Raw genomic sequence first — 14,178 nt, forward strand, 5'->3', positions numbered from 1 at the left:
AGAAGGGAAACCAAACAGATTTCCTTAACCTTTCAGTCCCTACACAAATTTTTAGCTCTTTACTTTTTCTTTTATTTCTAAAGTAGGCAGATTTTTTTTCAAGTTTCCTGTTTTAAATGAACACAGGTCAAGGTTCACAGGAGATCAAGAAATATTATTCTTGCATAATCTGTTTACTTTGACCTAGATACCAGCTTTTAAATACTAACCCTGGCATAAAATATTGCTGTAAATGGCAGCTCATTGAATACAATTTTAAATGCAATTATGTTTATTTTTATCTGAGCTTCCATTGAACAGTGGTATTTTACCTTTTTTCCAAGGGATCATTTCAGTATTTCTAAGGTTGATTCAGGTGGTTTTGTGTTGCTCTCAAGGCTCGCGCGAACGGGCTGCAGTCCTGTGTGATCATCATCCGCATCCTCAGAGACCTGTGTCAGCGAGTCCCCACCTGGTCTGATTTTCCAAGCTGGGTAAGTGGGAAAAACCAAACAGCAAGTATTTCTGCGGTCACTTTATATCCTCTTACCTTGCACTTTGTTATTAATCCTACTTTCATTGATTAAATGTTGATTTATCGTTTCACTTCTAATAAGAAATCTTGGAGTCTTGATAGTGTTTTAATTTGTCAGAATTTACTAATTAAAGAATTATACCTGGGGCCTGTGCAATGGCTAAATTAGCTAATCTTCTCCCTGCAAATATTGGCACCCAAAAAGGGTGGCGGTTTGTGTCCCATCCGCTGCATTTCCTATCCTTCTCCCTCGCTGTGACCTGGGAAGGCAGTGGAGGATGACCCAAAGCCTTGGAATTCTGTGTTTCCATGGGAGACTCAGAAGAGGCTCCTGGCTTCAAATTGGCTCAATTCTGGTCATTGCAGCCATTTGGGGAGTGAACCAGCAGATGGAAGATCTTTGTCTCTCCTTTATAAATGTGTGTTTTTGGTTTTAAAAAAAAAATCTAAAAAAGAATTATAATTGGAGGCTGCCTCTACATTGTAGTAGATTAAAATTACATCTCTGCCTGTGGTACTAGCATTCTGTTTGGACACTGGTTTGAGTCCTATGGATTCCAGTTCCCATCCAGCTGCCTGCTAATGCACTTGGTAAAGCAGTGGATGATGGGACCAAGTGTTTGGTTCCCTGTACCCAGATGGAAGACCCAGAAAGGCTCTGACACTGAAGTATGCTTGCTGCTGCTTTTTGTTTTTCACTCATATTATGCTCTTTTCAGGATGTTTACTAATTAAAAAAAAATACTACAGGAATTATTAGTTGGATTTTTTGCATGTATGGATACATAAGGAAAACTGAAAATGAGCTGTTAATCTCCTCATGTAGGATTCTGGTAACATTTAAAAAATATATAGGACTGGAAGCTTTGAAAAATCAGATACACATTATGCAAAAATAGTACACAATGGTGCAATATAAGTGAAAGCCTCCACCGCCCCCCCTTTTTTTAAAAAAAGGAGAGGACTTGAGCTGCTAAACTACTGCGCCAGGCCCAAGCTTTTGAGCATAATAGAATTTGGAGGAACTCAAATGTCATTTAAAAAATAAATGCTGGTTGGTCACCAGAAAGTGTTTTGATTTCAGATTTATTTATTTGTGCCTGGCACGGTAGCCTAGGCAAAGCCTAGCCTCACTTTGCATGCACCAGGATTTTGTATGGGAGCCCATTTGTGTCCCAGCTACTCCACTTCCCATCTAGCTTCCTGGTTGTGGCCTGGGAAAGCAATCGAGGATGGCTGAAAGCTTTGTGACCCTTCACCCAAGATGTGGGAGACCCGGAAGAAGCTCCTGGCTCCAAGCTTCAGATTGGCTTAGCTCTGACTGTTGCAGCCACGTAGGGAATGAACCAATAGATGGAAGAGCTTTCTCTCAGTCTCTCCCCTCTCTGTAAATGTGCCTTTCTAACAATGGCAGGTAGGGTTAGACCAGGAGCTCATATAGGTCTCCATGTGGCTGGTAGGAACCTAAATATCTCTGGCATGCCAGGTCATTTGTGGGAAGTTGGACTGGAAGCGTGGAATAGTTCGCCTCAAACGAGGCCCTCCACTAAGGGGCATGGGTTCCAGGAGCAGTATTTTCACTCTGGTATCATTAGGCTTCATCTTCAGCAGTTTCAGCCCACTGTTAGACGGCTCATCTTTACATGCTCACTAGCTCTGAGGATTATTCTCTTACTGATGACATTAGACACAGTATCATATCTCAGTTTTACTTGCTTTTATTTTGATTATTGGCATCCGTAGTTTTGTTTGGCAGTTTCTTTGATACTTGTCATTTACTGAATTATATAAACTTTATAATAAAATAGATAAATTGTCCCTTATTCATGTGGAAAGTAATTTTTTTCAGCTTTTCAGTTTTTACCATTTCTAATTAGTTTACCTAACTTCCGGATTTTTTACTTTGTTTACTTACAGAGATCTCTCATATGTTAGGTTACAAATTGATTTATATATATTTTTCATCTAAACACTTTCTGTAATTACATATATATATGTTTTTAAATTTTGGTCTTTCTTTGAAATGCAAAAATGACAGAGGTCTTCTACCTGAAATATCTTCCAACTGCTAATTTTTTCCTCATTTTGATCCCCCAGTGACTAGGACTGTGCCTGGCTGAAGCCAGGAGCTAAATATTCATCTGGATTTCCCACATGAGTAGCAGGAACCCTAGTGTTGCAGCCACCGTTTGCTGCTTTCCCAGGCACATTATAGGGAGCTAGATTGTAAGCATAGTGACTTGGGACTTGAACCAGTGTTCGCTGGTGGGATGCTGGCATCCTAAATGTCACCTTGACGTCCTATACCACAGTGCTGACCCCTCTCCCTTCCGTGTATGTGTGTGAAATAGATAGCACAGACTCTTTTTTTTTTTTTTAAGATTTATTCTATTTTTATTACAAAGTCAGATTTACTGAGAGGAGGAGAGACAGAGAGGAAGTGGAGCTGCCGGGATAAGAACCAGCGGCCATATGGGATCAAGGCGAGGACCTTAGCCACTAGGTCACGCTGCCGAGCCCGATAGCACAGACTCTTGAAAAAGGATGATTATACCTTAGAATATTGGTTACTTCTTTTTTTTTTTTTCAAAGTCAGATATACAGAGAGGAGGAGAGACAGAGAGGAAGATCTTCCATCCGATGATTCACTCCCCAAGTGAGCCGCAACAGCTGGTGCGCACCGATCCGAAGCCAAGAATATTGGTTACTTCTAAGGAACAGGAGGGAAGGGAAGATTATGGGAGATACTTGTTGTTTAATTTTTACCAGAATGAAATAAACATACATTTCTTGTGGTAATAAAAAATTGACCAAAAAGTCATATGTGAATCAAAAATGAATCCAGTTATGTTATTCTCCAGATAGGTTGCCATATTCTGTGTTTAAATGGTTCAGTGCTATCTACTAAGTTGGGGCTTCTTTTAATTTCATTAAGATTTTTCTTAAACTGGTTTCATGTTTCAGAATAACTGCCTACCATTTGCTATTACTTCAGTGACAGTTTGGTAGGTTACAGCTTTTCCCTCTTTTTTCTATCACTGCATTAAATTGGGGCATTTGATTTTGAAAATAGGTCCAGCTTTATTTTTTCTGCCCTTTTTGTGGAAGTTCTTTGAAGAATTTTTTTTAATCATTGGATTTTATTAACTAAGCCAAATTAGCTCTTTGAATCTGCTTGTCAGTATTTCTTTGAAACCTGCATATCCTTTTGTCCTGAAGATTTTTTTCAGTTATTCAAGAAGGAAACAGTTTATTATGTCCGATGGATATGATTCTCCATTCTAGAGACAAGAGATTATCCTGAGGTTGAATTGTCTATTATCTTTCTTGTAGCTGTTCCTCATTCTGGTGTCACACACAGTGCCAATTGCCTGTCCCTGAATTGCTCAGTTTAAAATGGTTAGATGGATAGGAGGAGTGCAGGCATTGTGGCACGGTGTGTTAACCCACTGCTTCTAACTCTGGCATCTCATATGAAAGTGCTGGTTTGAACCCCAGGTACTCTGCTTCTGATCACGTTTCCTGATAATTTACCTGGGACCTGCCTCCCATGTGGCAGATCCAGATGAAGTTCCAGACTCCTGGCTTGAGCCTGGCTCACCTCCTTCACCTTCCTTCACACTTGCAAGAGTGAACCAATAGGTGGAAGATTGATCTCTGGGGTGTGTGTGTGTGTGTGTGTGTGTGTGTGTGTGTGTGTCCATCCCTCACTTAAACTGTCCTCTGTCACTGTTCCTTCATCTTTAGGTCTGCCATGTGGTGCAGTGTGTTGAGTCCTGGCTGCTGCATTCCCCATGCAGCTCCCTGCTAATGCACCTGCGTAACCTGTACTCATGGGGGAGTACTCAGGTGGAGCTTGGGGCTTCTGGTCTCTCCTGGCCCAGCACTGCTACTTGGGGAGTTAATCAGAGGGTGGAAGCTTTTATTTCTCTCTCTCTCTCTGTCACTATAACTACCTTTCTTTTTTTTTTTTTTTTAAGTTTTATTTATTTTATTACAAAGTCAGATATACAGAGAGGAGGAGAGACAGAGAGGAAGATCTTCCGTCCAATGATTCACTCCCCAAGTGAGCCGCAACAGCAGGTACACGCCGATCCAAAGCCGGGAACCAGGAACCTCCTCCGGGTCTGCCACACGGGTGCAGGGTCCCAACGCATTGGGCCGTCCTCTACTGCTTTCCCAGGCCACAAGCAGGGAGCTGGATGGGAAGTGGAGCTGCTGGGAATAGAACCTGCGCCCATATGGGATCCCAGCGCGTTCAAGGCGAGGACTTTAGCTGCTAGGCCACGCCGCTGGGCCCTATAACTACCTTTCAAGTAAAGAAAAGCTTTGGAAGAAAGAGGGTGGGGTGATGTAACATTTCCCTATATTGGAATGGTACTTAAAGAGTTTTTAATTTTGATTATAGTTATTGGGATTAAATTTGAGAATTCGTGACTGTTGCTGATAAAACAAAGGAAGTAAGAATAAATATTTTTAAATTTTTTTATTTACTTGAAAAATAGAATTAGAGTGTTTTCATCTATTGATTCACTCTCCAAACACCTACAGCAGCCAAAATAGGCCCTAGTCCACAGTCCAGGTTTCTGAAGTCTGTGGAAGGGACCCCATGGTTTGAGTTGTCATCTGTAACCTCCCAGGGTCTGCATTTTCAGAAAGCTGGAATTGGGAGCTGGAAATTAAACCCAGCTACTCTGAAGTGAGATGTAGAGACCTTAAGACCTAAGCCAAATGCTTGCTCCCCAGTGAGAAAAATTTAAATGATAGGACCCTGATACTTGCAGGCAAAGAACTAATGGTCTCTTAATTTGCAAAATAATCAGGAAGTTGTCAGTTATCCCTGGACTGTGGATCTCATTTGCTTTTACTTAAAATAATATTCCAGCCTTTAGCTACTCCCAGCAAAAGCCATCTGTTTAACTGTAATAGTCTCCCCTAAATTACCAAGAAGCTGTAACTCAACATTTTTCTCCCCAGAAAGCTAGTTCACTCCCCAAATGACCACAGTGAAACAAACTGGGCCAATGTAGAGCCAAGAGCCAGCATGTTTCTCCAGGTCTCCCATGTGAGTCCAGGGACCTAAGTAACAGGGCCATCCTTGGCTGCTTTCCCAGGCGCATCAACACGGAGCTGGATCAGAAGGAGAGTAGCTGGGACTCAAAATCGGCTCCCCTATGGGATGCTGGCATTGCCAGCAGTTATTAAAACTGTGCCACAACGTCAACCCATGCTGTTTCTTACCGCATCTGCCAGGTTTTTTTTGTTTGTTTGTTTGTTTGTTTTTTATGTTTATTTGAAAGGCAGATGCAAGAGAGAGATTCCACCCACTGACTCACTCTTAGCTGTCCTCAGCAGCAGGTCTGAACCAAGCCAAGGCCAGGGAAGCAAGAACTCATTCTGAGTCTCACACAGGAGGGGATCCACCACTTTCCAGGGTATGCATCAGCAAAAGCTGGAAAAGAGGGCAGAACCAGGACTTGAGCTTAGCCACTCTCATAGAATGTGGACTTCCCTAGCAGTTGGTTAACCGCTGTGCCTGTGCCTTTAAAACACTTTTTTCTCTGGGCTCAGTGTGATGATATCCTCATGGATAAACCCTCCCCTTAACTGCCCAGGATCCCATATGCTCCAGTTCAGGTCTCAGCAGCTCCACTTCCCATCCAGCTCCCTGCTTTGGCCTGGGGAAGCAGTAGAGGATGGCCCAAAGCCTTGGGACTCTGCACCCGCGTCGGAGACCTGGAAACATCTGGCTTTGGATCAGCTCAGCTCTAGCCATTGCAGCGCTTTGGGGAGTAAACCAGTGTTCCAAAGATCTTTGTTTTTATTCTCTCTGTAGATCTGTCTTTCCAATAAAAGTAAAATCTTTAAGCAATAAAATAGTTTCCCCCTCTCTGCCACTATAAATCACAACTTCCCACTTTTTACCTTCAGTCAAAGAGCAGATTTGGGGGGCTGTCACCTGTTGTGCCGGCCATCCCATTTGGTACCAACTCGAGTCCCAGTTGCTGTACTTCCATTCCAGCTCCCTCCTAAAGTTCCTGGGAAAGAAGTGAAAGATGGCCCACGTCCTTGGGCACCTGTACCAACATTGCTGCACGCAGAAGAAACTCCAGGCTCCTGGCTTTGGGTTGGCCCAACTGTGGGTGTTGTAACCTTTTCGAGAGTGAGCCAGTGGAGGGAAGAAACTCTCCCCGGCCCCCTTTCCCTGTAAATTTGCCTTTCAAATAAAAATAAATAGATCTTTGAAAGTATGGTAACATAAGTTGGGAGTTTAAAGAGATATTTCTGCAAAAAAAAAAAGGATGTTTTGAAAAAGCTTTGAATTACTTGTGTTGCGTGTTATCACTTGATCTATCTACATCATTGTTGATTATTTAATACTTATTTTTGTCATTATATTCTCCAAAAATACTTAGGGAAAATAAAAATATTTTGTGTATTTTTATTGGAAAGTCAATTATACAGAGAAGGAGAGACAGAGACAAAGATTTTCTGTCTGCTGATTCGCTCTCCAAGCGGCTGCAATGGCCACAGCTCAGCCGATCCGAAGCCAGGAGCCTGGATCTTCATCCAAGTCTCCCACATGGGGGCGGGTCCCAAGGATTTGGGCCGTCCTCTACTGCTTTCCCAGGCCACAAGCGGGGAACTAGAAGAGAAGTGGAGCTGCCGGGACACGAACCTGAGCCCATTTGGAATCCCAGCTCATACAAGGCGAGGACTTTAGCCACTAGGCTACTGCGCTGGTCCCTATATTTTGTAAACACAAAATCAGGGCCGGACATTTAATACAACAGTTAAGATGCAGAGTGATTGTGTTCAAGTCCCAGCTCTACTTCCAGTTCCAGCTTCCAGCTGACGTACACCCTGGGAGGCAACAGGTGATGGTTCAGATAATGGGTCCCTAAACCCACATGCAATACCTGGAAGGGTTCCTGGATTTTTTTTTTTTAAGATTCATTCCTTTATCTATTTATTTTAAAGATTTATTTATTTTTATTACAAAGTCAGATATACAGAGAGGAGGAAAGACAGAGAGGAAGATCTTCCATCTAATGATTCACTCCCCAAGTGAGCACAACGGCCGGTGCTTCGCCAATCCGGAACCAGGAGCCAAGAACTTCCTCCAGGTCTCCCACATGGGTGCAGGATCCCAAGGCTTTGGGCCGTCCTCGACTGCTTTCCCAGGCCACAAGCAGGGAGCTGGATGGGAAGTGGAGCTGCTGGGATTAGAACCGGCGCCTATATGGGATCCCAGCCCATTCAAGGTGAGAACTTTAGCCGCTAGGCCATGCCGCCAGACCCAAGAGATCCTGGATTATGCCAGTGGCCTGCACCAGGCCTGTCTTGTGGGCATTTGGGAAATAAATAGAAGATCTTTCTGTGTCCCTCTCCTTGTGTCTTTATTACATGCTGATGACATCATGCCAGGATGAGGAGAAATCAGAATGAGTGACACTGATATTATCTTCAAGAGCCTCCCAGGATTTTGGCATCTTAAAATAATACCTAATTTATCTGGAAATAAATAATAGCTCATACAGATGCATAGCGATTTCTATATAACTAATTTTCTTTTTTTTTTTTTTTTTTGAAATACTAAAACATGTAAGTGAAGATCTTTAAAAAAGTTCTTACCAAAAAAAAAAAAAAAAAAAAAAAAGCTGGCTTATATCCTAAGCTAAATAAATTAAACCATTCTAACTTATTTTTTGTTGTGACTTCCACTTAGTCCATTATTTTCTGATTTTATTCAGTCTGTTGCCAACTGTCGTTTTTCCCAGCTGTTTGCATGTGTTCTCTAAGTGTCCCTCTCCCGTGCACTGTCGTGTCTCTGAGAAGTCTGTAAATATGTAGTTTCTTAGAAGAGTCTGAAACATGACCTTGGAGTACATCTCAGTTTGTTAGTGTTCTATCAAAAAGGGATTTTTTTTTTTTTTTTAAAGATTTATTCATTTTATTACAGCCAGATATACACAGAGGAGGAGAGACAGAGAGGAAGGTCTTCCGTCCGATGATTCACTCCCCAAGTGAGCCGCAACGGGCCGATGCGCGCCGATCCTGAAGCCGGGAACCTGGAACCTCTTCCGGGTCTGCCACGCGGGTGCAGGGTCCCAAAGCATTGGGCCGTCCTCAACTGCTTTCCCAGGCCACAAGCAGGGAGCTGGATGGGAAGTGGAGCTGCCGGGATTAGAACCGGCGCCCATATGGGATCCCGGGGCTTACAAGGCGAAGACTTTAGCTGCTAGACCACGCCGCCGGGCCCAAAAAAGGGATTCTTACTAAAGGATTTTTATTTTCATGATTTAAAATTTTTGTTGAAGTTCCAAACTATTTTCCCTGAATTTTTGTTGCTATTGGTAGTCTTAATCCAAATTGAGATAATAGCTGCATTGTGGATGAATCTTTTCATGAGTGTTTAGGTAACACCATTACCCTAACAGAAAGTGTTAGGGAACCAGATAGTAGTGATGATTCAACATGGGGGAATCATGTGAATCGTTTCTGTTTTTGAAAATAAATTGGAGGGGCTCGGCAGCGTGGCCTAGTGGCTAAGGTCCTCGCCTTGATCCCATATGGCCGCTGGTTCTAATCCCGGCAGCTCCACTTCCTCTCTGTCTCTCCTCCTCTCAGTATATCTGACTTTGTAATAAAAATAAAATAAATCTTTGAAAAAAAAAAGAAAAGAAATTGGAAAGATTTGTGATAAAAGATCCTTCAAAACATAACAGGTTAGATCCACATCTGTTGCTTTCTAAATCCGTACCTTTGTCTGTTATTTATTCTTTTAGCTCATAGTCCAAAAGCATAATTTGTATTTTCCAAAAACCCAGATATGCATTCAGTGAAAATTTAGGTAATACCACTGCAAAGAGAACAGGGGCGTCTGTAACTGTAGAATATTTTCCTGCTGTAATGCCTTAGCATCATCAATCTGTATTGTGAAACATACGGGATAGACATTTGGCTTAATGGATAAGATGCCATTTTGAAGTCCGCACCCCCTGAGTGCCTAGTCAGCTTCCTGCTGCTGTGCACCTGGGAGGCAGCAGGGAATGACTCATGCCTGAGTCTCTGTCACTCACATGGGGAGATGAAGATTGACTTCTGGGCTCCTGCCTTCTGCCTGGCCTTATCCCCAGCCATTGCAGCCATTTGGAATGAACCACAGGTGGAATATTCTCATCCAGATCTCCTTGCCATCATCTGCTGCCTCCCAGTGTGAATTAACAGGAAACTTGATTGAAAGTGGAATAGCTACAGGCTAGCACCTGTTAGTACTAGCATCCTGTATGGTTGCCAGTTTGTGTCCTAGCTGCTCCGCTTTGAAAGCACCTCTCTGCTGGTGGCCTGGGAAGACAGCAGAGAATGGCCGACATCCTTGGAACCCTGTACTCACATGGGAAATTAGAAGTTCCTGCATCACAGCTTCAGACCAACTGAGCTCTAGCCACTGTGGCCAGAGATTTATTTATTTTTATTGGAAACGTACATTTACCGAAAGAAGGAGAGACAGAAAGATATTCCGTCTGCTGTTTCACTCCTAAGGTGGAGCTGATCCAAACCCAGGAGCCAAGAACTTGTTCGCGGTCTCCCACACAGGTGCAGACTCCCAAAGCTTTGGGATATCCCCTGCTGCTTCCTGAGGCCACAAGCAGGAAGCTGGATGGGAAGTGGAGCAGGCACCTATATGGGATTACAGCGCTTGCAAGGAGAGGATTAGCCAATTGAGCCATCACACTGGGCCCAAAAATGCATAAATCTTAAACAGAGAGAGAAGGGGCACCAGCACAGTAGCCTAGTAGCTAAAGTCCTCACCTTGCATGCGCCAGGATCCCACATGGGCACCAGTTCGTATCGCGGATGCTCCACTTCCCTTCCCATCCAGCTTGTGGCCTGGGAAAGCAGTAGAGAGTGACCCAAAGCCTTGGGACCCTGCACTCACGTGGGAGATCCAGAAGAAGCTCCTGACTCCTGGCTTCAGATCAACACAGCTCCGGCCATTGCGGCCCCTTGGGGAGTGAACCAGCAGACATTTACAGACTCCTTCTCTCTAAATCTGACTTTCCAATGAAATGAATCTTTTTTAAAAGGTGAAATTACTAGTACTTGAACTCAGCACTCTAATATGGAAAGTGCGCATCCTGAGCAATTGCTTAATCCATATGCCATAACATCTGCCCTAAGAACAGTCGTTATTGAAAAGAAAAACTTTGTGTTGAACCCTTGTGTGTTTCTCTTTTTAGGCTATGGAGCTGTTAGTGGAGAAGGCAATCAGCAGTGCATCAACCCCGCAGAGCCCTGGGGATGCATTGCGAAGAGTGTTCGAATGCATTTCTTCAGGGATCATTCTTAAAGGTAACATCACCTTTGTTGTTACCCAGGTTAGATAACGGAACTGGAACTCTTCTTTTACAAACAGATAATGCCAATACGTTGTCTCCTTTTGGTGACTGCTGTAGGTAGCCCTGGACTTCTGGATCCCTGTGAGAAGGATCCCTTTGACACCTTGGCAACAATGACTGAGCAGCAGCGTGAAGACATCACATCCAGTGCGCAGGTGCGCAAGGGCCCAGCCCAAAGGCTCGCTGCAGTTACTGCCCTCTAGGCTGTTGTGGGATTTGGCTTGTTTGTTAATGATTGTTCTTTAGAAGAAGTCATGGTGTGGTACTTATTCTTTTGCTTCTTTAGTAAGCTACTTGAAAGGATTTTATGTATAGACAAAGGGCTAAGCGTCTGGCACAGTATACCAGTTGACACCACATTTCATGTTGTGGTGCAGGGGTTCAAGTCCTCACTGCAGCAATCCAGCTTCCTGCTAATGGGCACACTGGTGTACAGCAGATAATGGTTCAGGACATGACATCCCTGCCATCGGATTGGACACAGGTGTCAAGTTCCCATATTTGGGTTCTAACCTGGCCCAACCCTGGTTGTTGCCAGCATAAAAAGGTGTTTACATGAAAGACCTACATAGAATCCACGGAGACAGATCTTCCATCCACTGCCTCACCAAATTCTTTGAGTAGTTAAGTCTAGTCAGGCCAAAGCAGCTTGGAACTCCGTCCATACCTGCCCCAGGTGTGGTCGGGATCCAGCCATGTGAGTCATTGTCTGCTGCTTCTCATATTCTCAGGAAGCTGGGCTCGAAAGCAGAGCTGGCACTGACCCCGTGACCTGCCCTGGGATGGCACCAGCAGTGCCCTAACACCCTCCCAGTATGCTTCCAACCCAATGAAAACTTGGGGTTTTTTTGTTTTTTCTTTTTTTAACTAATTAAAATCTTGTTTTCTTTCTTTCTTTTTGATTGCAGTTTGCTTTGAGACTCCTTGCATTCCGCCAGATACACAAAGTCTTAGGCATGGATCCATTACCACAGATGAACCAGCGTTTTAACATTCACAACAATAGGAAGCGAAGAAGGGATAGTGATGGCGTTGATGGATTTGAAGCCGAGGGGAAAAAAGATAAAAAAGATTATGATAACTTTTAAAAAGTTTCTGTAATTCTTCAGTGTTAAAAACAGGTGCCCATTTATTGGCTGTTTTTCATTCATAATAATGTCTACTTTAAAAATTCATGGAGAATTTCATGGAAGAACCAAGTTTTTCTATGACATTAAAATCTTACTGTACAGTGTTAGGTATTATATGAATGAAAAGACTCCAAAAGCGTGTACTCCTCCTGGGGTAAATGGTGGGTCAGATTGTTTTCCTATGATTTGGGTTTTATTTACTGATTGCCCTAGGTCTCCCTGTTTTTGTGTCTTTTACTAACTAGTATGTTGTCTTATTCAGTCTTCACTGTATTTAATGCAGGATTTGTGCTTCAGTTGGTTTGTGTATTTTGATATTTTTATTTAGAAGTTTTGTTTGCTTTTTTGACACTAGGTGTGAGTTATTTTGTGTTATAAATAATATCCTTTCTCCCCCCAACCTCTTACAGCAGTGCGTTTTTTTGTAACGTGAGACTGCAGATTTTTCCCCTTTTGTTCTGTATGTGAAGGATTACAACACTTAAAGTTATCCTGCCATCTGAGTGCTCAGAGCTGGGTGTTTCTGGAGCTCTTGTGGCGTTTGTCTCTAGTGTGATATATAAAAGTGTAATTAAGACAGATTTCTGTTATGCTAATCAAGTTTGCTGTTAGTTGTGCATTAGCAGTATAAAAGCTAATATATATATATATACTATATGGTCTTGCAACAGTTTTAAAGCCTCTGCATAATTAATAAAAATGCATGACATTTTTGTTTTTAATAGACTTTTAAAATTATAATTTTAGGTTCAACTTAGATCTTTGTACAGTTGACTTTTTGACATAGCAAGGCCAAAAATAACTTTCTGAATATTTTTTCTTCTGTATAAGTGGAAAGGGCATTTTTCACATAAGTGGGCTAACCAATATTTTCAAAAGAACTTTATCATTGTGCAACTAACCACAGTAACTAGCCCTTAATTATGGTGACAGTTCTTTATTGGTGTGTGAGATAGTGTAGTAACAATTACAGCATAATACAGTTGATTGGTTCACACACACCCCATCACCCAGATAACTTACAGTTCTAATAACATTGACATTGATAAAAGTGTTGATAAAAAAATTAAAATTAAGGAAAAAAACCAGAAGATTATTTGATGTGGCCATCTTATATGCCTATGTCTCCTAAGAAAAGCTAAATATTCTAGCAGTGGTGTAAGGAGAAGTTACATCTTACTGTTGATGTATGTATGCTCTGGTATACAAATGTCATTTTGTTGTCACAGCACTACAGTGTAATACATAAATAAAAAAGTTAAATTCATATAATGACTTACATGTATTATATACTATAATTGACATCATAAACTACTTTGCTTTGAAATGACATACGCTTCAGTAAAACCGTATTCAACTTTATTGGGTATTACATGTTGTTATTCCTGACAAATGTTGATTATGTGAGCACATATATTCCAAAAAAAGGTATGATTCAATATTGTATTGCTTTTTCTTTGTAATGTCAGTCTTTTACAGAATGGTGGAGCACTGAGGGAGTCTGGGCTTTTCATCAGATTTGTTGCATAGTATCTTATGTAACTTTGGCAGGCCTGTTTTAGTCTTTTTTAAAAATTTTTTTTCAATCTTTCAGCATCTGATTTTATTCTCAAATATTAAATCCTCCAGGAAAATTTTTCAGTTTTGTTTCTCTGAAGAAGGAAGGAATGGAAATAATCCTTACTTTGAGCTGACGACAGATACCTTTTTCTATTTAAAACCATTCTGGGGCCTGTATGGTTTAGTGGGTAACGTTACCAGCTGCAGTGCTGGCTTCCCATGTGGGGACCAATTTGAGTTCCAGCTGCTGCACTTCTGTTCTAGCTTCCTGCTAATGGCCTGAGAGAAGAAACAGAGAAACCCCAGTGCTTGGCCCCGCCACTCACACAGGAGACCTGGCTGCAGCATTAATAAGTATATAAATAAATATATTTTTAAAAACTTATTCTAACGATACTGAGAGTGCCATATACTACTTTTTTCCAGATGAGGAAACTATGTCAATAATTTAAGTGACAGAGCTGAAATTAAAACCCAAGTATAAAATTTCGTGTTTGAGCCTTTGCCATGTAGCCCCCTTCATCTTGCAATTAGGGTTTGATCCTGTGTTCCAGACCTGCGCCAATCTGAA

At 42.1% G+C, this 14,178-nt stretch overlaps 1 protein-coding gene across 4 annotated transcripts in view; it reads left to right on the forward strand.

Annotated features, from left to right (window-relative positions):
- ZFR (zinc finger RNA binding protein) overlaps nucleotides 1-13,409 on the forward strand; it is an 81,812-nt gene extending 68,403 nt beyond the window's left edge. For 3 of the 4 annotated variants that reach the window (XM_058680223.1, XM_058680222.1, XM_004583635.3), the window contains 4 exons: nucleotides 378-473; nucleotides 10,759-10,870; nucleotides 10,975-11,072; nucleotides 11,826-13,409. In XM_058680223.1, coding sequence (XP_058536206.1) covers nucleotides 378-473; nucleotides 10,759-10,870; nucleotides 10,975-11,072; nucleotides 11,826-12,005 — 486 coding nt within the window. In that variant the 3' untranslated portion in view covers nucleotides 12,006-13,409. Of the gene's footprint in view, nucleotides 1-377; nucleotides 474-10,758; nucleotides 10,871-10,974; nucleotides 11,073-11,825 lie in introns of those variants that run through there. The other variant, XR_009247543.1, reaches the window with a different exon arrangement.
- The last annotated feature ends 769 nt before the right edge of the window (nucleotides 13,410-14,178 follow it).

This window comes from Ochotona princeps, chromosome 23, assembly GCF_030435755.1.
Source record: "Ochotona princeps isolate mOchPri1 chromosome 23, mOchPri1.hap1, whole genome shotgun sequence".
Classification (NCBI taxonomy): domain Eukaryota; kingdom Metazoa; phylum Chordata; class Mammalia; order Lagomorpha; family Ochotonidae; genus Ochotona; species Ochotona princeps.